We start from the raw sequence: 24,963 nt of genomic DNA, 5'->3' as shown, positions 1-24,963 counted from the left end.
AGAGCCAGTGTTGAGAACGGCGGAAGACAGCATTAACAACATTGTAAAAGCTAGAAACTGATCTACATGCAAGCAATTATACAGCAATTCATTTATTTTTCTACAAACTCATCCACCGCCCCACATATGGTGCATCGGCCGGGAAATCAACTAAGTGAAAGTGATTTTTAACTATTCGGATTCGCGAGTGAAATGCGACACGCAACTGAGTATAAAACAGTGAAAGTGTTATGTGTGTATGTGGACGACGCAATTGGATTAACAATGCATCTGGATTGACGGAGCTGGCACTGAGTCTAGCGGTGCTGCCGGCATCGCGAGAAGCCAGTTTCGCCTCACCGCAGTCGTCCGCTGGAGCAGCCGGCGCAGCGCCTGAAATTGCGGCCCACGCAAACACACAACAGCCGTCGGAGAGCCGTCTGCAGTTCAACGTGCCACGTCGCATCAGGAATCCTGGTACGCCGAGCCGGCAACGCCATACGTCGTGCAGAAGGAACTAAGTTAAGTGGAAAGCTGTTAAAAATTTTACTAACCTGCACTAAAAGACTGTCGGCGATGGAACCGCCAAAAGAAACTGAGGTTAAACTTAAATCAGAACCTATGTCTGTTGAGGGAACTGTAAATCCAGACAACGGTTCGACTGTAAATATGCATGAAAGTAGTAATGTTAAAGTGAAATATGAAGTATTGTCTCCTGACAGTAGTGTGGGAAGGGGCAATGATTCAATAATAGAGACTCCTGTAGTAAAGCGGAAAGTAGAAATGGTAAATTTATTGGATGATAGTTTCTCTGATGAATTAAAAATGAAACAATCATCAGAGATGGTAGAGTTTAAGAAGGAGCAGTTAGATATGACTAATCAATCAGAAGTTTCATGTAGTTGTGATGATTCTGGTATTGGAGCTAGTTTTTCGTCACCTGAGTGTGATAAAAAGCCAGCTCGTGAGCAACCCAAAGATGCTGGGGCTGTTGATCTAAATGTTATATTACAAGCAATAGCTGCCAGTCAAACAAATTTTAATATGCGGTTTGAGGCAATGGACAATAAGTTAGAATCCAATAATGCTGAATTAAAGGCTGAAATAAGTGAACAGGTCAAAAGCAGTAATGCTGAAATGTCAGCCAGTAATGCTAGAATGAATGCTGAATTAAAGGCTGAAATAAGTGAACAGGTCAAAAGCAGTAATGCTGAAATGTCAACCAGTAATGCTAGAATGAACGCTGAATTAAAGTCTGAAATTTTGGCCAGCCAAACAAATTTTAATAAACGATTGGAGGTAATGGACGATACCTTCGAGGCTGGTTGCAATAAGTTGAAAGATGATCTAGACAGTTTGAATTATAAAATTGATTACAACCATGAGGATATTAAGAAAAAGGTTGCTCAACAGTTTTCTGAAATGTATAAAACAGTTAAATCCGAAGTTGCTGAGGTTCGCAAAGACTTCCAAATGGAAGATGCGAAGCTGGAGCACAAGTTAACAGAAAAGATCGAGGCGGAATCTGAACTGTGCTCAGATAGATTTAAAGATGTTAATATTAAAGTAAACATATGTCAAGCAGATGTAGATGCAATTAAAACTGACACTACTCATATTGTGCAAAGAGTAGATAATGTTGAAATGAAAGTAGAAAATATCAGTACTAACATTGCTAACATTGAGAGTAAAGTAGCTTCAGTAACTTCTGGTAGTGGTAATGTACAACAAGTTGTAGCTGCAAACGGCGCTTTTATCGGGTGTCGGCAGTTCTTGCGGTTCGATCCAGATAAAAATATCCATCCGCTAGATTTCTGGAACGATTTTGAAGATGTGATTCCACCAACTTGGTCTGAACGAGAGAAAATCTCGTTTGTTAAAAGCCATTTAGCAGGTGACGCCATGCGTTGGTCAGCTGATGTTATGTTGAAATGTAAAACATTAGCGGAATTTAAAACAGCTTTTATTAATGAGTATTGGTCTAGCAATAAGCAAAATGAAGTGTTGAGAGAATTTTGGAGTGGGAAATGCTTCAATGCAGGCAAGGAATCAATTAAAGAGTTTGCTAGGTCATGGATTTCACGTTTGTCACATTTGGCGGAAAAGCTGAAACCTGAAATGATTATACTAGGTCTTGAAGCCAAACTGCCATGGTATTGGCAAACTAGAATTATATCTGCCCCTAGAGACAATCTGGATCGTTTCATTGAGTATTTGGAACGTGTAGAACGTGTTGCTGCCAATGAGGAGCAAGCACGTAATAACAGAAATGCCAATAACAATAATAGTAATTTTAGGAACGAGCAAAATGGCAATGTAAACATCAGAACAGTAGGTGTTCACCATCCTAAGAGAGGTAGGAATTGGGGAAATAATTATCAGAACCAACAATGGCGTCCAAGGGATAATAATTTTGTTCCAAACAGAAATATGCATGTAAACAACAGTACGGAAAGTAAGGCTATGCCAGCTAACTATAATGAAACTAAAGGAAACAGTAGTATGCCGAGGCAGGAAAACTAGTTCCCGTCTATGAGGACACTGGCGCTCACCAGGCGGTTACTTTTCCTATGCCAGTAGTTAAGGGAATTGGTAAGACAGATCAGAATACTCAAACTGAACATGTGGATGAAGAGTCGGTAGCACCTAAGGATACAACAGAAATATTAGATCACTCACAGTATTTGATAGATACCGTGTTAGAGACGCTTTCTAAGTGGGAAGAGAAAGAGAAGGCTCAGCAGTGTAACGATAGGGAGGAGCAACAAGATATTGAATTGTCAGGTGAAGGAGCAGAAGAAATTCATGCTTATATTTACGATGAAGATGATGTGCTCTTATCTAAAGTGCCTGTGCAGGATGTTGATAATGTACTAATAGATTTAGGACAGGAGATAAGTGGGAATGTAGAGGGTAGGTTGTTTGGGGTCGATGAACCCAGTAGCTGTGACCAGTTGTCACTTGAGAAGGAAACCGACGATAATGGTGAAAGTGGTTTAGCTGTAACTAATGTTATGCCCGGTCTGGAGGCGCAGAATAGCTCAGACTACAGTAATTTGGGTCATGTTCAGCAAACTAAATGTAATGAAGTCGTGCGGTGTTTCGATTTAAAATTAATAGACCGACTGGAAAAGGCAGCGGAAAATGTAATTCAGGAAACCCCTACACACTGTGACCTAAATGTAATGAAGGCAGATGTCGATCACTTTAGTTGGAGACAAATCCAAAAGGAACTACTAGATGAATTTGAGAAACCACCTGTACAACCTAGAATAAGCCACCCTATAATAATAGTGAATATGTTGGGTATCAATGTACGTTGTCTCTTAGACAGTGGAAGTGAGGTGAGTGCAATATCGCAGTCCTTCTTTGATGCATTACCTGGTAAAGACAAGCTTACAGTAATGAGGGTATCAGGACTAAGAATAATTAGTGCTACTGGCAAGGTTTCAAAAACGGTAAAGCAAGAAGCTTTACTACCCTTTAACATTAATGGTAATTTAATTGATCGTCCATGTTTAATTGTAAACAATCTCAGTATTGAGGTTTTAATTGGCATAGATTTCTTGTCAAAATATCAGAGTGTTGTTGACTTTGAAAGAAGCCAGCTAAAAATGGTCTTGCCAATAACTGGAGTAATTATAGTACCTTTTAGTGATAAACATTTAGTAACTGATCATGAAACTTGGGAGCTGCCTATACGAGTTCTGAAAAACAGGAGATATTGGGACGATGGTGTTAATCCTAGTACAAGTAAGCTGAACACAGAAGAAGAAGAAGCAATTATTTTGGACAAAATAGATGCTAAATTGCAGGAAATCGATAAAATTTCAGCTAATCAGAAGGAAGAACTGAAACAGGTTTTAAAAAGGCATCATAAAGTATTTTCAGATTGACGTGGCGTGGTCAAAGGTTACGAATGAATGCTGTAGGGAGGAGGTTGTTCTGTAACCTCTACACAGTGTGGCAGCTGTGCAGTCCCAGCTGTGTGAGATCTTCTTTCCCTTTCAGGTCTCACTCATTCTTCATCTTTCCTATCTACAAAAATTCCGACGTCTTCTTTCCAACACATAAAATTTTCTGTTATGGTTATCAAGCCAGCATTAAGCTAATGAATGCTGTAGGGAGGAGGTTGTTCTGTAACCTCTACACAGTGTGGCAGCTGTGCAGTCCCAGCTGTGTGAGATCTTCTTTCCCTTTCAGGTCTCATTCATTCTTCCTCGTTCCTGTCCTCAAAAATTTCGATCTCTTCTTTCACACATTAAATTTTCCGGTATGATTATCAGTACAGCATTAAACCAATGAATGCTGTAGGGAGGAGGTTGTACTGTAACCTCTACACAGTGTGGCAGCTGTGCAGTCCCAGCTGTGTGAGATCTTCTTTCCCATTTCAGATCTCACTCACTCTTCATCTTTCCTATCTACAAAAATTTCGACCTCTTCTTTCCAGACATGAAAATTTTCTGTCATGGCTATCAAGCCATGAGTTATGTAACCATTCTATCTACCGATTAGTGACAAAAAAATACCTAATGTGACAAACCTAATAGTGACAAATAGTAGAGAAGTATGACATAATGAAGATATAAAATGTATTTGAGTAACAATTATGTATAGTACCCTGGTAATGTAGTAAATACAAAGTGTTGTTGTATTGGAAATGGTCCACCAACAGTAATTTAAAAAGATATATGAATTCATGTACAAGCAGGATCTGAAGTGATAGTGAAACCTAGTGTATGCATTAGAGCTAACTAAGAAATAGTAAAAGAGACTGCTTAGTGTTAGGAAAAATATGCAGATAAGTTGTAAGATTAAACTCACCTGGTATAGCAAGGAATTGCAGTATAATAGAATTGAGCAGTGTTTGTGGTTGAGACGTGAAGGACACGTCCCTGAAGTATCTATAAGGTTGGAGCTGGCCATTATTTTAGTGTAGTGTGTGACAGGATACACTTACACGTATTGAGGTTATGAGTTGGAGGCGTGAATGCGACCATAGGTACCCTTATGTTAGATGAGACAGAGCAGCTCATGGTGTCCTATAGGTTTAAGGAATTTAGCATTACGCTCGTCCATAATTAATTGATGCACTTTAGTGGTAGGTCTGAGAGAGACTACCTGAGGTTTCAGAGTCCGAACGAGTGGAAAATGATTGCCACGTGAGCAAACTAATCAGTTGCAGTACACTATGGATATGAAATAAATATGCTGTCCTATGCTTTAAATATTAATAGTGAGTGTTAAATAAGTTCATACACTAGCAAAATAAATAAATACCATACTGACAGACGTGAAACATTATTTTAGCTCAGCATAAATACACTTCAAAGTAAGTAAGTACCTAATTGCAGATGTGGAACTGACAACAGCAGAGGACCAATAAGTGGATTTAGTAGTCAACTAAACGTAGTGTGTTTTGAACACTCACAACTGTACTATTACCAAAAGTTACTCACATGTACAAAGAAGCTGAGAAAACAACCACTAATCATACTCATACTATCTCTAAGAATAAGGTAATCAAAGATGAGTCAGTTAAGTGCTTAAAATACAAATGTGTCAGAAATGTACCGAGCATTGGTTCAGTGTTCCGGCCCAGAAATAATAAATTCAGATTAAATAGGATTTATGATTATATGCCTTGAGCATAAAATTTTCTCTAGTACGTGACTAACGGCGTTTTGAGAGATTTGTTTACCGATTTTATGACAATTAAGTAACCGCGAGAGCAATACTGAAAAAGTTCTGTTAACTTCGTTCCAGTAACATATTGGAAGAGAAAACGTATATACCCCCATTTCATTGTGACCCACCCTTAGATATTAAGTGAACAGAGTCTGAGGCACTCTTTTTGTTTGTTCTACAGGACAGACCAGATAATGGCAGCCTGGTAGCTGCGTGAAAGCGTGGAGTGACTTGGACACAACTCACAGTGACCCCTCCCCTTTCCCCCATGTAATTTAGAGAGAAGTGAAGGACGCACACCATAGCAACTTCCCCTCCTCTACCCTTGTGAATGGAAGTGTAGGACGCCAGCCAAAGCGGCTACAACCACTTGTGTAAAAATTATTTGTGAACTTTTCTTTCAGGTTTAGAAAAGACTGCTAAGAGATAATCATTTGTTTATGTATCATGTTATTTTCCTTGAATTTTTGTGTATGTAAAAATGTATTTAATGTATTTAGTGGATCTAAGATTTTCATAATTTTTCAATTCGTATGTGTTTGTTTGTCTAAGGCAATATGTATGCCAAAATATTTCATTGACTTTGCTTAAAATTTTGAGTAATGACATTGGTTAAAAGGCAGTGAACATGCCTACAATTTAAATAATTAATGTAGGTAATCAGTTTTCTTTAATGTTTCTACAGGTTTATATTTCAATTTTGATTTTCATAGGGAGTTAAACTGTACTCTTGCTTCCCTTTTTGTAATTAAATTTTTTTTTCATTCATTAACATTCATAAACAAAAAATTTAAGTAGAGGGTGATGTAGGGAAGCAGCCTACTCACGCTGTAGTAAATTCACATCAGTTTCCATTGTGTGCCAGCCAGTCTGCTGTAACTAGCTCTGACGTCATAAATGTTGCGCAATACTTTAAAAATCAAGCAAAGAACCTAAAACTTTTCTAGCATGTCAGAAATAATACTAAATTAAGGTGTGTTAAATATCAGTTCGATAACTTCAGTCATTTTCGAAATTTGGGCGTTTTTCTGAAAAAATCATTGGCGCAACAGAAAAGAGCTAGAGACTTCAAAATTTATATTTAGATTCATCTTTCATAATGATTTAATAATAACAGTACTTTGGATTTCACAAATTAAGACTTTAGTGGAAATTCATGATTTTGTGGTTTTCATCTCAAAACTGAAGGAAGTAAGATAGATTAAGTAGGCTAATAAATAAGGCTAGGATGTTTAGATTTAAGTAGGTTGGAGGTCCGCTATGATTATGAAGATGTGTAAAGTTTCTTTTTAATACCTATAAAATTATAGCGATAGCGGATCTCAAAAGGGGCAGTTCAGAGCTCATCTACTGCGTGCAGTGTAATTTAATTAATTCTCTCGCCCAAAGTATTTAACTTAGCCACGTCAAAATTTTATTATCAATACTTACCTGCGTGCTGAATGCACGTTTAAATTAAAAGCTTCATCGGCCATAAGCAAAAGAAGCTATAAATTATTATGTAACTTGAGGTGGTGCGTTACTAGCCCAGCGGCTAGTCGAGAGAGCCGAAAAGATCAGGCGTTCCCTTTGCCGTCCGCACCGCGGCTTTATATATAAGGATGCTACGCGAGGAAGCAAGGCCCCAGTTCTCTCCAGACGCTGAATGACACGCCATCTGTGTCGGTAGTCGCGTCGCATCAGTGTATCTGCTACAAACAGCCTCGGGTGCCGTATTAAGTTACTAGAGATATGCGGAACCATGAAAACATTTCATGTGAAGTGTTAATTCTGGAATGATTTTCATTATCTAGCTTCAGTTTGCGTATTGTCGCATTTTCACGTGCCGTCGCGGGACAGACATTCTACCAAAAATTTTGCGTGGCGTTTGATGAAATATTTTCATCAAATTATGGCGAGCATTCTTTTTAATATTTAATTCGGACATTTATAGTTGCATCAGCGCATTAGACTCTGAACTGCTCTGTTAGTTAGGTTGTAGGGATACATGTGTGTGTTTTTTTTTAATCAGTGAATTTCAGAATATACTCAACTATTTGGGAAAACCGTTTTTGATTAGAAATCCCGGACAATCTCCTAACTCCTCAGAGCTATAAGCTGCAGCTATAATGGTATCTCAATTGAAGTGGGCACTAGGATCTCTAATTACTGGCTCCATGTTTTATTAAATCACTTTCTGGGTGACAAGAAGTAAATAGAGAGCCAGTGTTGAGAACGGCGGAAGACAGCATTAACAACATTCTAAAAGCTAGAAACTGATCTACATGCAAGCAATTATACAGCAATTCATTTATTTTTCTACAAACTCATCCGCCGCCCCACAAGCCATTGTTTAATGCAACATATTTACTGAGTCGATGTTGTGTATAAAAGAATTTGCTGGTTAGAGAGAACAAAAGTTAAGGCCTATGAAAAACAGGCTAGCAATTCATAACAACTGAAGCTTATATGTTATAAATTTGCATTAATATGTATTGTAAGACTTCATATTATTTTGTGTGTGTTACTTTGTATATGTATCTGTTTGACCCATTTCCTTATAATGATTTTACATAAAATTTGTGTGTACATCTGGACAGTACTCATACAATATTTGTTGTCTGTGGATGGATAAATAAATAAATAAAATAAAAACAAGTAAAAAAATATCTGTGTAAACTTACAAAGTCATCACCAGGCCTATATACTATGTGTTGTTGATACCCTTGCAATCTCTACAAGACAATTTTTTGAGCTGCAGCACATCTGATAGGAGATGTACATCTAGAATTCAGCCTAAAGAAAATGAATTTCCATTAAAGAATATTAGTATCATTCCATACAAGAGAAGTCAACAGACAATTATTACTAATTATACAAGGGTGAGTCAAATGAAAACGTTAAATTTGTAGTAACAAATCGAAATTTTGCGCCGTTATCCTGTAAGTTGGTAAGCGTGCTACAAACAGCATGCAGAACGGCCTGTAGGTGGCAGCATAGTGCAGATGCACACATACCGTCGCAGTATCAGTATAAAGATGGCTGCCCCCCTTGCGACTTGCACCAGGGAAGAACAGCTTTCTGTTATTCGGTTTTTGCGTAGTGGAGGTGTGAAACCTATTGAAATTCATCGACGAATGGAGGTTCAGTACAGTGATACATGTTTGTTGCAGCAGCAAGTCTACAAATGGAGTAGGAAGTTCGCAAATGGTGTGACTTCAGTGGAAGATGCTCCTTGTCCAGTTCAGGCACAACAAGTTGTGACTCCACAGAACACTGCAGCAGATGAAGTCATAGTGGAGGAAAACCGCCGAGTGACACTGAATGACATTGCAGCATATTTGCAGATTAATCATGTGTCAGCACACCACATTGTGCATGATGTGCTCCAGTTTCACAAAGTGTCTGCAAGATGGGTGCCACGGCAGCTTACTCCTGAAATGAGAGAACGAAGTGTTGATGCTTGTGAAGAACTTCTTTGGTGCTTTGAACGAGAAGGTGATTGCTTCCTTGCACGAATCGTTACTGGGGATGAAACCTGGGTTCACTTCCACCAACCGGAAACAGAGAGTGAGCAAGGAATGGTGCCATTCCTCATCACCAAAACCAAAGAAGTTTCGAACAGAACCATCAGCAGGGAAGGTTATGCTGAGTCTCTTTGGGATGAAAAAGGCGTCATTTGGAGCATTACATGCCTAGAAGGACCAGTGCATCATACACAGATCTCCAAAAAAATCATCTGCAGCCTGTAATAAAATCAGAGCGATGTGGATTGCTGTCGGCAGGTATCCTTTTGCAACATGACAATTGCAACATGACAATGCAAGGCCCCACACTGCCCATACAACAGTTGCAACAATCACAGACCTGCATTTTGAGTGTCCTCGTCATCCACCATACTCACCAGACCTTGCCCCAAGTGATTTCCATATCATATGTCTGGACCACTCAAAGACGCAATGGGAGGAAAGAAGTTTTGTTCTGATGAAGAGGTACACCACGCGGTGCATGAGTGGTTGCGCGCACTACCAAAAGAATTTTTTTCTAAAGGAATTTATGCACTTTGTAGGCGCTGGAGGACTTGCATTGAGCGTGGGGGAGATTATGTTGAAAAGTGATTCAGCTTTGTACCACTTCTGCATAATAAACAATATTAAAAAAAAAATTAAGGTTTTCATTTGATGCACCCTCATAAATTCATCAATAAAAGAGAGACACACCATTCACACACACAAGCAAGTGTATCTCATGCACACATGACTGCCAACTCCAGCGTCTCAGGCCAGAATGCAACTATCAGGTGGGATGCAGGCAGCAATCTGGAGGAGTGGGGAAGGGGAAGGGTTAGTAGTATATGGGTGGGGAGAGAGATGAGTGCTGTCTTGTGGATTGTGGAGGGGCTAGACTGCGTAAAGCCGCAATGTCAGGAGGTGGCGGGGCACCAAGGTGTGGAAAACATGAGCAAAAAAAAAGAGAGGAGTGGGGGAAAGATGGGCAGATGTGCTGCAAATAACAGGGTGGGAGAGAGAATGGGGAGGAGATGATAGGACTGAGGGGTGAAAATTGTTGGGTGGAGGGTGTGGGGACAGGTTGCCGTAGGTTGAGCCGGGATAATTATGGGAACAGAGAATATGTTGTAAGGATAACTACCATCTGTGCTGTTCAGAAAAGCTGGTGGATGAGGGGAGGATTGAGACGACTCGGGTAGTGAAGCAGACATTGAAATCAAGTGATTTCTTCTTTACAATTAGTAGTAGTCTGTTTTTTCCTACATTGTTGATATTTGTACCTGGAGTTTCCATTGTTTGGGTATTGTAACTTTCAAATTAACAGTCTTTCAGCTAATTGTATTATATTCATTTTACAACCCTTATAAGCACAAAAGAATATGATGTATGGTCTTTAATGATAATTAATTATATGTACAGTCTACAGAAATAGCTGCTGTTAAATCCATTAATTTGAAGCTATCATTTATCTGTAAGATGTTTATTTGCTTTATTAAGGTTTCATGCGCATCAGCTTCACTAGGATAAACAAGAATAATCAATAAAAGAAATTACATTCAAGTAAAACAAAAACTGAGAGAAAACAAATAGGAAATATCAGAAACACATCTCTTCTTTGCTGCAATGGAACTTCAGTGCTACAGAAATGTCACATTGATTCAGTGTCATCCACCACAGATTTATTACTATGTCTCTTTCCCCACATGTTTGAAGTTTCCTTCTTAGTTAAGAAGTCTACAGGAAATAATTTGTGTGTATTATATATAACTGGAAAAATAATTCATGGGTGTACAGCCAGATATCGGTGTTCAATGAGACTGTCCATTGGGCCCCAAGATCCTTCTGTACATACATTAATTATATTGTCATTAATTATGCCATGATAAGCTGAAGAGTTGAATGAATGAATGAAAGCTGAGTAAGGATTACTTGGCCATTGTCATTGTGGCTCAAGAAACCAGTTCATAAACAAATTTTATGGTGTGTAAAGACATGTATGAAGATAGTAACTGTTCTCGAAAGAACAGATACTGTTGATTGTGCAGCTTCTCTAGAATAAATGATAATTAATTGAAACCCTCAGCTACTGACAGGTGTTGTTGACATACCTTGATGGGGACAGCTGAAAATGTGTGCCCCGACCGGGACTCAAACCCGGAATCTCCTGCTTACATGGCAGACGCTCTATCCATCTGAACCACCGAGGGCACAGATGAATAGCACGACTGCGGTGGCTCAGATGGATAGAGTGTCTGCCATGTAAGCAGGAGATCCCAGGTTTGAGTCCTGGTCGGGGCACGCGTTTTCAGCTGTCCCCATCAAGGTATTTCAACAACACCTGTCTGCAGCTGAGTGTGTAAAGACATTTGTGAGCTTCAAGCTTTGTGACTGTGGAGATCTATATATATATATATATATATCCTACGTGGGAAAAATGTATCTAATATATCTAATGAATTTTGTGTGTATGTTTGTGTTCGACCTGCCAGCGCTATGTGTGTGTGTGTGTGTGTGTGTGTGTGTGTGTGTGTATGTGTTTGTTTGTGTGGAGCTCATCTCATATCTTAAATGCCTTCAATTTTGTTTCTTCTCTGTGTTTTCCACGTCTTTTGATGGAGGTTTCTAAGGGGGACACCATGTCATTGAATACTGCCGTCACATTGCTGCGCCTTCCTCTTTGTACTTTTTGTGGCTGAGCATAGGGGAATCATGATAATATACTATATGTGCTTGGTTCATGTACATATTATAATGTGATATACTGGTCATAGAAATTTACATAAACATTGAAAGATTTTCTTTATAAAACAAATGAGTGGTTATGCTAAGATACGTGATTGTATGTATTCCATTCTATGTTTTTGTTTTTTTCCCTTGCTCTGCAGGTTTCATAAGATTTCTGGAAGGCTATTACATAATTTTAATAACAAAAAGACGACTTGTAGCAGTTATAGGACATCACACAATTTACAAAATAGAAGACACTAGCATGATATACATTCCAAATGATGGTGTAAGAATCTCTCATCCCGATGAACCAAGATATGTTAAGATGTTTCAAAATATTGATTTATCCAGCAACTTCTACTTCAGGTAATTCCTTAACTTTTTTCCAGATGTGCGGAAAAATCTTGACATTGGCTTTATTGTGAAAGACAACACATGACTACCTGAGTGTTAAACATTGTAGGCATAATTCATAGCTAGAAGTCAAAACAAACACACACACACACACACACACACACACACACACACACACACACACACACACAGAGAGAGAGAGAGAGAGAGAGAGAGAGAGAGAGTTACTGTTTCAACTATATTTCAGGTGTTTAAACTGGGAAAAAAATTGAGATCACCACCTGTGTAGCAATATTTCAAATATTAATAACACATGGCCACAAGAAGTCAATAGTATCTGTATTTGATTGTACAATTTAATCCATGCACATTCTGCAAATGCTTGGAGGAAAATATTTAGTCAGTGGTTAATACGGGGCAATTAAAAATGGTGAACTCAGTCTCATACTTTGATATTTAATGAAGTATACATCATATGTGAAAACTGTAATATCTTCTGTGGCTCTACAGCCCTTATGAAGTATATGTGGGCAATTGTCTTAAAGCCTTATATGGATAACTAATTTAGCAATGGGAGACATGAGCCTTGAAGAAGAAAGCTGTATTCCCTGGTACTAGTCATTGTTTAATTCATTAAGAAATATCCTTGGTCTGGCTCATCCTTAAGTAATTTAAACTTTGCAACCCTCTGAAATTCATAACCAGATATAGGCTAATTACTTACAGTTGCATGTTTTTTGTGTTTGCTCTTCCTTAAGCCATGTGTTTCCTCATAGACCTCTTGGTAGTCTTTCCCATATTCCTACCAGTTTATTTTAATCTGATGAGTCCTCCATTTTCATTGAAAATCTGGAGGCTTTATCAATGGGATAGACTAATATTTCTATTGACTTGTGGACATTCATCCCCCTGCTCATCGGGTTAGCTTTTATTATCACATACCAGTGTTACAAAAAATTTACATACACCATTGTGAAAACCCAGTGGCTCTTACAGTATTCCTCAATGCTTTGCTCTGCTCCTCACATTGTTCATTGCCACTCTCACCAATTGTGCCAGATTCTCAGGAAATTCATTTTTCTTTTGGTAGAATATAATCTCCTCCTATGCACACAGTCATATGCAGCTTTAAAACTGATGAAATGGTGTGTCCAAATTCCACACTCAATTATTTTCTAGTATTTCTCTCTAGGTAGAGATCTCATCAGTTGCTGTCTTCCTTGGAAGAAATCCACATTGATATAGACATTTCTGTTTCCAAAGATGGTGAGAAGATCAAAAATGAACTACTCACCATATAGCTGAGATGCTGAGTTGCAGATAGGCACAACAAAAAGACTGTCACAAATAAAGCTTTCCGCCAGTATGGCCTTTGTCAAAAATAGATAAAACACACACACACACACACACACACACACACACACACACAAGTGCGCACGCTGGCTTGAATAACGGGCCATTCTGCTGCTTACAGTTTGCTATGTCAATCACACTACCTGCAACATATGAGGAACACATGATAAATGGTCATAGGAACTGCCATTCATCAGTGTCATCTAACGTGGCAATGATGCATTTCCAGACACATGTTCATAGGACCTTTTTTTCCTTTTTTCCTCCATTTCCAATCAGGAATCCATCGTTGCTGCTTGTTGGTTTTTATTAATGATCCCCCTGTATATCATTGACAAATTCTGAATATCTCTGTGCCAATGGTATTAAGATCTGTCTAAACTTAAAAATGAAATACTGTCTACGTCTACTTCTAAATCTACATCTACATAGATAGTCTGGAAGCCAGCATAAGATGCATGGAGGAGGGTGCCCTGTACCACTACTTGTCATTTCCTCTTCTGTTCCATTGACATATAGATCGAGGTAAAAATGATTGCTTGTATTGCTCCGTATGAGCCCAAATTTCTCAAATCTTATCTTTATGGTTCTTACGTGTGATGTATGTTGGCAGGAGCAGAATCGTTTGACAATCAGCTTCCAACGCTGATTCTCTAAATTTTATCAATAGCATTTCCTGAAAAGAGCACTGCCTTCCCTCCAGGGATTCCCATTTGAGTTTCTGAAGAATCTCTGTATCACTGAAGTTTTGTTCAGACCTACCAGTAACAAATCTATCACTCTTGCTTTTAGGAATAAATCTGTTTTGCAGCAGAGTGACTGTGAAAGGTGCAAAGTGGTTAAGGCACTGGAATAGCATTTGAAAGATAGGATATTCAAATCCTTGACTGGTCATCCATACTTAGCTTTATTCTATAGTTTCCATAAATCATTTATCGTGAATGTTAGGATGGTTCCTTTTAAAAGGACATAGCTGGTTTCCTTCCCTATGTTTGTACTATTGGAACTTGTTTTCCTTGCCCAATAACGGCAAGACATGAACTAGACATAAAACCTTACTCTGTTTCCTTGCTATCAGTAGTCATGTCTTCATAAAAAAGAAAAGTTCATAACCTGTTGTTAGCAGTATGATGCAAAACTCATTCACATTCATCTAGTCCCTTCCATAATCGAAGTACTGAATGGGGATTTTGCAGGTTTCAAAAGGGGATATTGTATCCATTGACATTCCGATTTAGGTGACAGTTATTTTGATGTGAAAATTTAAATGTTGCAGACCATTATCATCTTGTTCCATATTTTGAAGCCTGTATTCACAAAATTCCACAAACATTTCCTTGTTCACTTGACAATTGATACCAATTGTATGGAGTATGATTTGAACACCTTCTCATTATATTCTGAGGCAAATGTTTACAGTAGGGCAAGATTTCTACTTGCTCTTCAGAGTCCTTTCTGAGGTCTATACTCAAAACATTTCATAATTCGTGTGATGTTCTCTTCTGATGCCCAAGTTTACATACAAGTTTCATTCCAGTCATAAATGCTCTTGTTGCCAGTGGAATGTTGAAATGTGGATAGAAGTCATGCTACTCCATGGTTGCCAATTTGGTTTTACTGAATCCATGAATGAAAAAGGAACTGAGCTCCATTGTAACTAATATGCTCATAATTAAAGTTTCTGTGCACCACGGGCTTCATGAGTGCCATTGATTCAATTTATATCTCTCAATCTGTCACACCAATACTGTATTTATAGATCATATCTTTTCATTTTCTGGTAATAGAGTGCAGACTTTTACAGTTTTATTTGAAATATGTTTTCAGTTTATAATTTCAACTAGTGCTCTGAATTTAATAGAATAAAGAAAGTTACAATGTACTAAATCTATAACGGAACTGTAAAATCCATTTTGCAGCTATAGCTATGACATAACACACACACTGCAAAGCAACATGACTCCGCCACGTAGTGTTATTCCAGACCATGAAAGTTCTGAGAATGGTGAAGGGGTGTTTGACACAAAGGGTAATTCACACCAGTTTTTTGGTGAGTATTTTATTCTCAGCACCTGAAATGTGTCAGTAAGTTATAGCACTAATAACAGCAACAGATCTACTGTTTTATATTGTGCTGTAATCAATAAATTTACCACTGAAATAGAAATATTTGATTGATGAGGAATATTACTTGCTGCACCTATCAAGACTTAATTCGGGAAGAGATACTAAATTCTAAATGTTGTTTTAAGTGCTTTAGCTTATAAGTACCTCATGTTGTATTATTGCTGGTAAAAATATAACTACTGTATTTATGTATTTATGATTTTCTTTTTTTATCTGTGTGTACCACAGAATTGTTACAATGTGTGGCCTTAACAAAATGCACAATAAGTGTGGCCTCAACAAACAAGCAACTGTCAAGAAGGTCTCAGATTGATTTGATGTTTCACAGCACATCTAAATTAAAGTTAAGAAGATAAAAAAATAAATAAATGGAACTTAAATAATAATGTGTTGCCTGCCCACAACTCACTTTCCAGAGATTGTAGAAGGAAGAGTAGGATTTAATGTATTGTGGACAATGAGGCAATCAGAGATGCAGCATAAACTAAGATAGGAGAAGGAAATTTGCTGTACCCATTTGAAAGGAACTATCTGAGCATTTATCTTGTATAATTTAGTAAAACAACACAAAAACTAAATCGTAATGGCTGGATGTGGATTTGAACTGACGTCCTCCTGAATATGAGCTTATAATATAAATGGATAGATAAAAGATCTACTCACCCAGCAGCATCAGGGGAACACACACAAACACAAAAGAATTTAACTTTTACAGGCTTTCAGAGCCAGTGCCTCATTCTTTTGACAGAAGAGTTGGAGGGAAAGGAAGAATGGTGAAGGTAAAGGAAAGGTTCTTTATTCAAAAAAATGTTGTTCAAAATGGTCCATGAATATTTTGGTCAAAAGTGGACAAAGTGGGACCCAACAGCTAAGCCATCTAGCTGTTTGTACAGAGTCCCTTGGAACTGGAAATAGCTTTGTACTGTACCCTTAGGAAAGGGGTACAGTTAAGAGAAAAATCACCCAGAACCCCTGGTCAGGGGAGACTTACCGGACGGGATGAGAAGGAAAGACTCATTTCAAGACTTATTTATCGATCTGTTTCTATTATATTATCAATAACTGATTATTTTCATTAAATGTGAACTTAAACTGTTAACCACTTCTCCATCTCACCAACTGCTAAAATTAATATAGAAAATTAAAATCGTATAAAGGTATACTAATTTCTTTTTAACGGTCTTGAGGTAGTGAACTCAGTGGGGCTTGTAAATAAGATAAAAGAGATATCTATGTCACACAGTGATAAATTAGTATCCTTTAATGTCTGCAGTTTGTTTTCTAACATACCAGCAGGGGAATGTATTGATTTTCTAACAGCATTAATGTGCAGGTCTATTGTCAACTCTCTGGAACTAAATGACTTGAGATTAGCCACTCAGACATGCTTAGTACAAAGCTATTTCCAGTTCCAAGGGACTCTGTATAAACAGCTAGATGGCTTAGCTGTCGGGTCCCACTTTGTCCACTTTTGACCAAAATATTCATGGACCATTTTGAACAACATTTTTTTTTAATAAAGAACCTTTTGAGTGCAAATATTAAATATTGATTTAGATATGAGGATGATGTGCTGTCTATGTGGACTGGCAGTACAAGACACTCAGTACATTTTCACATAACTTAAACAATCAACATAAAAATATTCCATTCACAATGGAGATTGGCACCAAATCCATAAACTTCCTAGATATAACAGTTGACATCAGTACACAGACACATTGTTTCAAAATTTGTAGAAAAACGACCCTGCCGTGAACAATGGACCTTGCCGTGGGTGGGGTGGCTTGCGTGCTTCAGCGATACAGATAGCCATACCATAGGAGCATCCACAATGGAGGGGTTTCTGTTGAGAGACCAGACAAATGTGTGCTTCCTGAAGAAGGGCAGCAGCCTTTTCAGTAGTTGCAGAGGCAGCAGTCTAGATGCTGACTGATCTGACCTTGTGACATCAAGCAAAATGGCCCTATTGTGCTGGTACTGCAAATGGATGAAAACAAGGGGAAACTACAACCATGATTTCTTCTGAGGGCATGCAGCTCTACTTTATGGTTAAATGATGATGGTGTCCTCTTGGGTAAAATATTCCAGAGGTGAAATAATCCCCCATTCAGATCTCTGTGTGGGGACTACTCAGGAGGATGTCATTAGGAAAAACCAAACTGGCATTCTGTGGACCAGAGCATGGAATGCTAGATCCCTTAATCAGGCAGGTAGGTTAAAAATTTAGAAAAGTAAATGGATAGGTTGAAGGTAGATAGTGGGAATTAATGAAGTTCAGTGGTAGGAGGACCAGGACTTCTGGTCAGGAGAATATAGGATTATAAATACAAAGACAAATAGGGTTAATGCAAGAGTGGGTTTAATAATTAATAAGAAAATAGGAATACAGGTAAGCTACTGTGACCAAAATAGTGAATGCATTATTGTTTTCCTAGATAGACATGAAGCCTAAGCCTGCCACAGTAGTAAAAGTTTGTATGCCAACTAACTCCACAGATGATGAAGAGATTGAAGAAATGTGTGGTGAGATAAAAGAAATTATTCAGATAGTTAAAGAAGTCAAAAATGTAATTGTTATGTGTGGCAGAAATTTGATAGGAGGAAAAGGTAGAGAAGAAAAAAATAGTAGGTGAATATGGAATGGAAGAAAGAAATGGAAGAGGAAGCCACGTGGTAGAATTTTGCACAGAACATAATTTAATCATCACTAACCCTTGGTTTAAGAATCATAAAGGAGGTTGTATATATGGAAGGGACCTGGAGACACTGGAAGGTTTCAGATTCGTTATGTAATTTTTAATGCAGTGATTTAGGAACCAGATTAAATTGTAAAACATTTCAAGGGGCAGATGTGGACTCTGACCACAATTTGTTGGTTATAAACTGTAGATTAAAACTGAAGAAATTGCAAAAAGGTAGGAAATTGAGAACATGGAGCCTGGATAAGTTGAAAAAACCAGAGGTTGTTGAGAGTTTCAGAGGGAGCATTAGGCAAGAGGTGATTCACAAGGGGAAAGGAATACAGTAGGAGACGAACGGGTAGCTTTAAGGCAGCAGAGGAAGGTAAAAAGACAAGGCCTAGTAGAAATCCTTATATAATGCAAGGGATACTGAGTTTAATTGATGAAAGGAAAAAAATTAAAAATGCAGCAAATGAAGGAGCTGAAAAGCAATACTAACATTAAAAAAAAAAAAAATGAGATTGACAGGAATGGCTAGAAGACAAATGTAAGGATTTAGAAGCATATTTTATTAGGGGAAAGATAGATACTACCTTAGAAAAATTAAAGAGGCCTTTGGGGAAAAAGAGAAGCAGCTGTACCAAGAGCTCAGATGGAAAACCAGTCTTAAGCAAAGAAGGAATAGCTGAAAGATGGAAGGAGTATGTAGAGGGTCTATATACGGGAGATGAACTTCAAGACATTATAGAAATGGAAGTGGACATAAATGAATATGAGAAGGGAGAAATGATACTGTGAGAAGAATTTGCTAGAGCTCTGAAAGATGTAAGTGGAAACAAGGACCCAGGGGTAGGTGAATTCCGTCACAGTTACTGATAGCCTTGGAAGAGCCAACCATGAAAAAACACTTCCATCTAGTGTGCAAGTTGTATGAGACAGGCGAAATACCTTCAGACATAAAGGAGAATATAGTAATTCCACTTTCAAAGGAAGCAGTTGCTGACAGATGTGAAAATTACCAAACTATCTGTTTAATAAGCAATGGTTGTAAAATAGTAAGATGAATTCTTTACAGAAGAATGGAAACACTGGTAGAAGCAGACCTTGGGGAAGATCAATTTGGATTCTGGAGAAATGTACAAACATGCTAGCCAGTACTGACCCTACAGCTTATCTTAGAAGGAAGGTTAACTTAAGGTAAACCTATGTTTATACCATTTGTAGACTTAGAGAAATCTTTTGACAATGTTGAGTGGAGTACTCTCTCTGAAATTCTGAAGGTAGCAGATGTAAAATATAGGAAGCGAAGGGCTATTTACAACTTGTACAGGAACCAAATGGCAGTTATAAGTGTCAAGGGGCATGAAACAGAAGCAGTGGTTGAGAAGGGACTGAGTCATGGTTGTACCCTGTGCTTGATGTTATTCAGTTTGTGCATTGAACAAGCAGTAAAGGAAACCAAAGAAAAATTTGTAATAGAAATTAAAGTTCAGGAAGAAGAAATAAAAGCTTGGAGGTTTGGCAATGACATTTTAATTCTGTCAGAGACAGCAGAGGACTTGGAAGAGAAGCTGAACAGAATGAACAGTGTCTTGAAAGGAGGATATAAGATGAACCAAACACTCAACCTGCTGTGAGCTCTGGAGATCAACATACATCCAGCCCACAGTTATGAATTAATACTAAATGACCAAACACAGCTTAATACTACCTCTCTTCCGGACTTTGTGTAATCATTTCAGTTTTCCATTAGTTCCCACACTATTTTTTCCTTCATATTCTTCCATTCTCCTGCCTTTATTAATTTCTTTTTATTTTATTGTAATTTTCTGTGTACTCCATAGATTCTGTTGTTACAATTGTTAATTCTTTCTTTTAACCGGTTTCTGTATCACTTTCCATTGCAGTACTGCTTGAAGTACTAATTTTATTTTATTGTGTTTGTTTGTTTAATGTAAACTATTATACAGGCAAAGTTTTCCAGTGTTGCATTAATGTTTTTCCCATTGTTCTCCCTTTATATATATATTTATTGGTCAACTTTTTACCTTTTTAAGTTGTATTACCATCAAAGTGTTAGAGATGTCATTTAGTATGTTTTTGTGACTCAGTTTAGATAAATAACATCTTTTATAGTGTTGTTTACAAGCTTTGTAACTTCTTTGGTGGTGACAGTCAGTTCAAGTCTGATGATGGCCTTGTAAGCTGAAAACTATTTAACCCGAATAAATTAATCCTGTAGAATATACACAATATACTGGTTTTCATTTATTAATTACAGTCAACAAAATCTTTTGTGTACTGTAAATAAAACTTAAAAAATATCAAACACTTTTAGAAAGATTAACTTCTTTCTTTTAAGAAACTTTTAGAAAGCATGCACAACTGACTGCTCTAACTAATAAGGCCACATACCTTACACAACATTCAGTCTGTCATCAGTAAAATTATGTCTCTGTATATATCATTTTCACTACTCAAAATATGTAAATAATAAATACACCAGACAAGTTTTGTTTATGCACTGGTTCATCTGTCATGTTAAAATATACTGTTTTTATTGAGATAATTAGTGAATAATTGGTTATAAGTCATCACCCATCATGTACATACTTTGTAACTAGGAAAAACCATGCCAAAAATTTTTACCACCACATGAATTATATATGTTACTTAATGAGAATTTCACAAGCTTTCATGCGGTGTATTTTGCTTTGTGATATGCAGTATATTATTGTGACTCCGAAGAAAATTTAGGGTTATTCTTAATTAACTACTTAAATGTAAGGCAAATTGTAAACTGACAGATTGCTGTTTTGATAACATATTCCATGCAGCCATGTTAACTATTGTTTTTTCAATTTATGTTGCCTTAAGTTAGAAAGTTAGCAACTGGTTATTGGAAACAGCTTTCTGATTCACTCCGAATATTCATTTTGTAAAAATTTTGGTACTTTATTTTGATAGTGCTGTTCAGTCACTCTTAGAGAAAATTTTGTTTCAATTGCATGAGTCTTTTGGAAGTTGTTAAGTTTGCAAGTAAAGTGATATGATTATATCTTTAATTGCTGCTAGCCCTCAGGGGCTCAGCATTCGTTTGCTGGGTATGGACTTGATAACCCTGGGATTCCTGAGCTGGAGATTGGTATGTGCTGCCAGTCCTCTGTCACTGCATTCAAGGTGACCGCCCAGATCATGAGGATGATAAATATCTCTATAAAAGAACTCTCTATCTCAAGGAGTGCTGCATACTGATGATATGCATAACTGTTCATGTGGAACAGTCATTAGCAGGCAACCTCTGGGGAACCTGCCGCACCTCAGTTGTATAAGGCTTATCTAGACACACTGGGCTCTGCCTCAGTGGACTTTACTTTCCCTTCAAAATTTTCTCTCCGCCTCCCAACAAAACTGGTGGGGTGCTGGTAGGTACCAGCTCCCAGTCCAATAAGAGGGCTTGTGTAGCCAGTCCTCCAGACTCAGGTATGTTTTAGAATTCTAATGTCTATAGCAATGGAATGCATGCTGCTAATTAGTTTTTATTAGTTAAAAGGAAAGAGCCAAGCTTTGAAAAGGTCTCACCTTTTTACATTTAGAAGGTTTTAGCAAGGACTGCAGTTACATTAAAACCTGTTAAGCAGTTGCAGAGTGGGATGCTGTTGGTCAAAACCTCAGGTTCCCAACAAATGATAAACCTGTAGGACGCCAAAAGCCTTGGGGAATACACCATTGAGATTGACCTCCATACCATCTTAAACTACAGTAAATCTGTTGTGACATGCAGGGATCTGGTGGATATCCCCAAAGAAGACCCAAAAGTTGAGTGGGCCCAAGAAGGCATTCTAGACATGCAGAATATTGTGAAAATGGTGGAAGCCAGTCTGATCACATCCAACCTTTTCATCCTCATTTTTAATAGCACCAAACTCCCAGAGAATATTAAAGTGGGTTTGCTTAACCATGCGACCCTTTGTCCCCAAACCAATGCATTGTTTTAAATGCCAGTGCTTTGGGCACAACACTCTTGTATGTCAGGGAGAAGCCACTTGTGGCAAATGTCATAAGGCTGCCCACGAAGGAGTCAGATGTTCATCCCCTCCATAGTGTGTGATTTGCTCAGTGGCTCACGCTGTCTGGAGTTGTGATTGCTTCCTTGAAGGATAGAAGATACAGGAGCTCAAAATGACCAAATTGGTCCCCTATGGTGAGGCCAAAAAGATTTATAAGGCCATACAGCCCCCCACATTCGCTACCTCCTTTGCTTTGGTTATTAAACAGATGGTTCAGAAAACCGATGCTGCTACACAAGCTGAGGTTCCTAGGGTCAGCACTAGTACCTGCGTTTGTCAATGCACTTGTGCTGCTGCAGTTACTTCAAAGCCTATGCTTCTTTCCACAACATCAGACACGACTGTGATTGTCATTCTTGCAGAGCTCCATACACCTCTGAAGGCTCAAGTCTGGTTTGCTGTCCAGCACTGCACCTAACCCTGCCATGATTGTGTCTCCGAAGCCTAGCTGGGGCAAAAAATGAAAGGCAAAGACAAAGACACAGCTGCTGACGGATAGTGGAGGTAAGCAGTGTGATGATTTTGATGTTGCTCTCTCTGACATTTCTCATGATTTGTCTTTGGAGTGGATGGAGCTTTATGTTGGCCTAGGGCACTAATCTCACCCCAAGACTGAGCCTCCATCCACTATGGGCCCCCCTTCTGGCAGAAGGCAAGGATGAAAGTGCTGCAGGAACTGAAACTCTTCGCACAGGCACACCCCTTGTGCCTGTGTTTACAAGAAACACATTTTAAAGGTACTAATGCCCCTCCACTATGGGGCTATACCCTCTACTGAAAGGATGACCTGACTGGGACAGAGCCAAGGTAGGTGTTACTATGTTTGTCAGTAACACACACCGTTCATATGCTCTCTCCTTGTTACTGACCTACAAGCAGTGGCTGTTACTGATCATTTGGCTCAGATCACTTCCTGCCCCCTGTATTTACCTCTGCAGGGAGCAATAGACTCTGAGGCTCTCACAGGCCTTTTTTTACAACTCCCCCACACATTTCTCATACTAGGTGATTTCAGTGCCCATAATGTATTATGGGTCTCGAACTATACGTGCCTCAAAGGTCAAGTCTTAGAGTACCTCATGATGTCTCAGGAGCTGTGCATCCTCAAACGGGCAGTCCCACTCATTTCTTGAGTGCTACTGGGTCACCCTTAGCCATTGAACTCTTTTTTTCTGCTCTCCAGCCCTTGTAGACTCAGCACAGTGGGAAGCAACTGATGACCTCCATTTCAGTGACCACTTCCCACTGTGGATCCATGTACTGGCTGTAGGGTTGCTTGGGTAGAAGCCCCTGAAATGGATGGTCAGCAGGGCTAACTGGACACTGTTCAGCTATATGGCTGTGTTTGAACACTGAAAGAGCATCCAGGAATGGATGGACCACATCATGTGAGTGATCCATAATGCTGCTGACTTATCCATCCCAATGTCTTTAGGTCATCTTAGGAGGCAACCTGTACCTTGGTAGACTGATCTACATCTACATTAGTACTCTGCAAGCCACTGTACGGTGCATGGTGAAGGGTACCATGTACCACTGCTACTCACTCCATCCCCTGTTCCACTCGCAAATAGATTTAGGGAAAAATGACTGTGTGTATGCCTCTGTATGAGCCCAGTTTCTCATACCTTACCTTTGCGGTCCTTATGCACAATATGTGATAAGTGCCATTCAACAATCTGGGACAGACATGCAGCTCTTTGGCAGTTTAAATGCTGCCTAACAGCAGACAACCTCACAGCCTTTTGAGTCGCAAGAGCCAACATCCAACGTGTAATGAAGGATAGCAAGATAAGGTCATGGTAAGCATTCCTGGTCTCTATCAACTGTTCAACTTCTTCCACAAAAGTATGGGAAGGTACCAGTAAACACAGTCATTTAACAATAGCAGCAGTACTGAAACAGCAGTGTCTCCAAACAGTGCCTGTAGACATTGCTCAGACGATGGGAGAGGATTTTGCAGTGCTTGCTGCCAGTGCCAGCCAAGGTCTGGCATTTTACCCCTACTGTGTGACTGCAGAGAGGGGCAAGTTGGACTTCAGATCCCACAATTCTGAGTTTTACAACTGCCCTTTCTCCACGTGGGAGCTGGAATCGACACTGTCTAAGACTAGTGATACTGCACGTAGTCACAACCCAATCTTTGACATTTGCCAACAGCACCAAAGCAGTTCTTCCTTGATTTTTTAATTTGGTTTGATGGACAGGTCACTTCCCTAACTCATGGAGAGAGGCAATTTTGATCACTCTCCTCAAATCAGGAAAGAGCTGCACATGTCCCAGTAGTTACTGGAGTGTCACCTTAATGAGCTGTGTAGGAAAGACTCTGGAGCAAATGGTCAACTGTCATCTTGTCTGGTTAGAGACCAGGCAACTCCTTAGCCACTCTCAGTGTGGATTCTGGAGATTTCAATCCACTGTCGACAACCTGACCCTAATAGAGGTGGCTATTCAGCAGGCTTTCCTATGTAAACATCATTTTGTTGGTAAGTT

At 38.8% G+C, this 24,963-nt stretch overlaps 1 protein-coding gene across 3 annotated transcripts in view; it reads left to right on the top strand.

Moving 5' to 3' along the window:
* The window catches only part of LOC124619699 (polyphosphoinositide phosphatase), a 183,931-nt gene that overhangs the window by 23,423 nt on the left and 135,545 nt on the right, over positions 1–24,963 (top strand). For 2 of the 3 annotated variants that reach the window (XM_047146254.1, XM_047146256.1), the window contains 2 exons: positions 12,041–12,248; positions 15,509–15,639. In XM_047146254.1, coding sequence (XP_047002210.1) covers positions 12,041–12,248; positions 15,509–15,639 — 339 coding nt within the window. The remainder of the gene's footprint in view (positions 1–12,040; positions 12,249–15,508; positions 15,640–24,963) is intronic. The other variant, XM_047146255.1, reaches the window with a different exon arrangement.

The sequence above is a fragment of the Schistocerca americana genome, chromosome 6 (assembly GCF_021461395.2).
Source record: "Schistocerca americana isolate TAMUIC-IGC-003095 chromosome 6, iqSchAmer2.1, whole genome shotgun sequence".
Taxonomy (NCBI): domain Eukaryota; kingdom Metazoa; phylum Arthropoda; class Insecta; order Orthoptera; family Acrididae; genus Schistocerca; species Schistocerca americana.
This window is presented reverse-complemented; position numbering and strand designations above follow the sequence as displayed.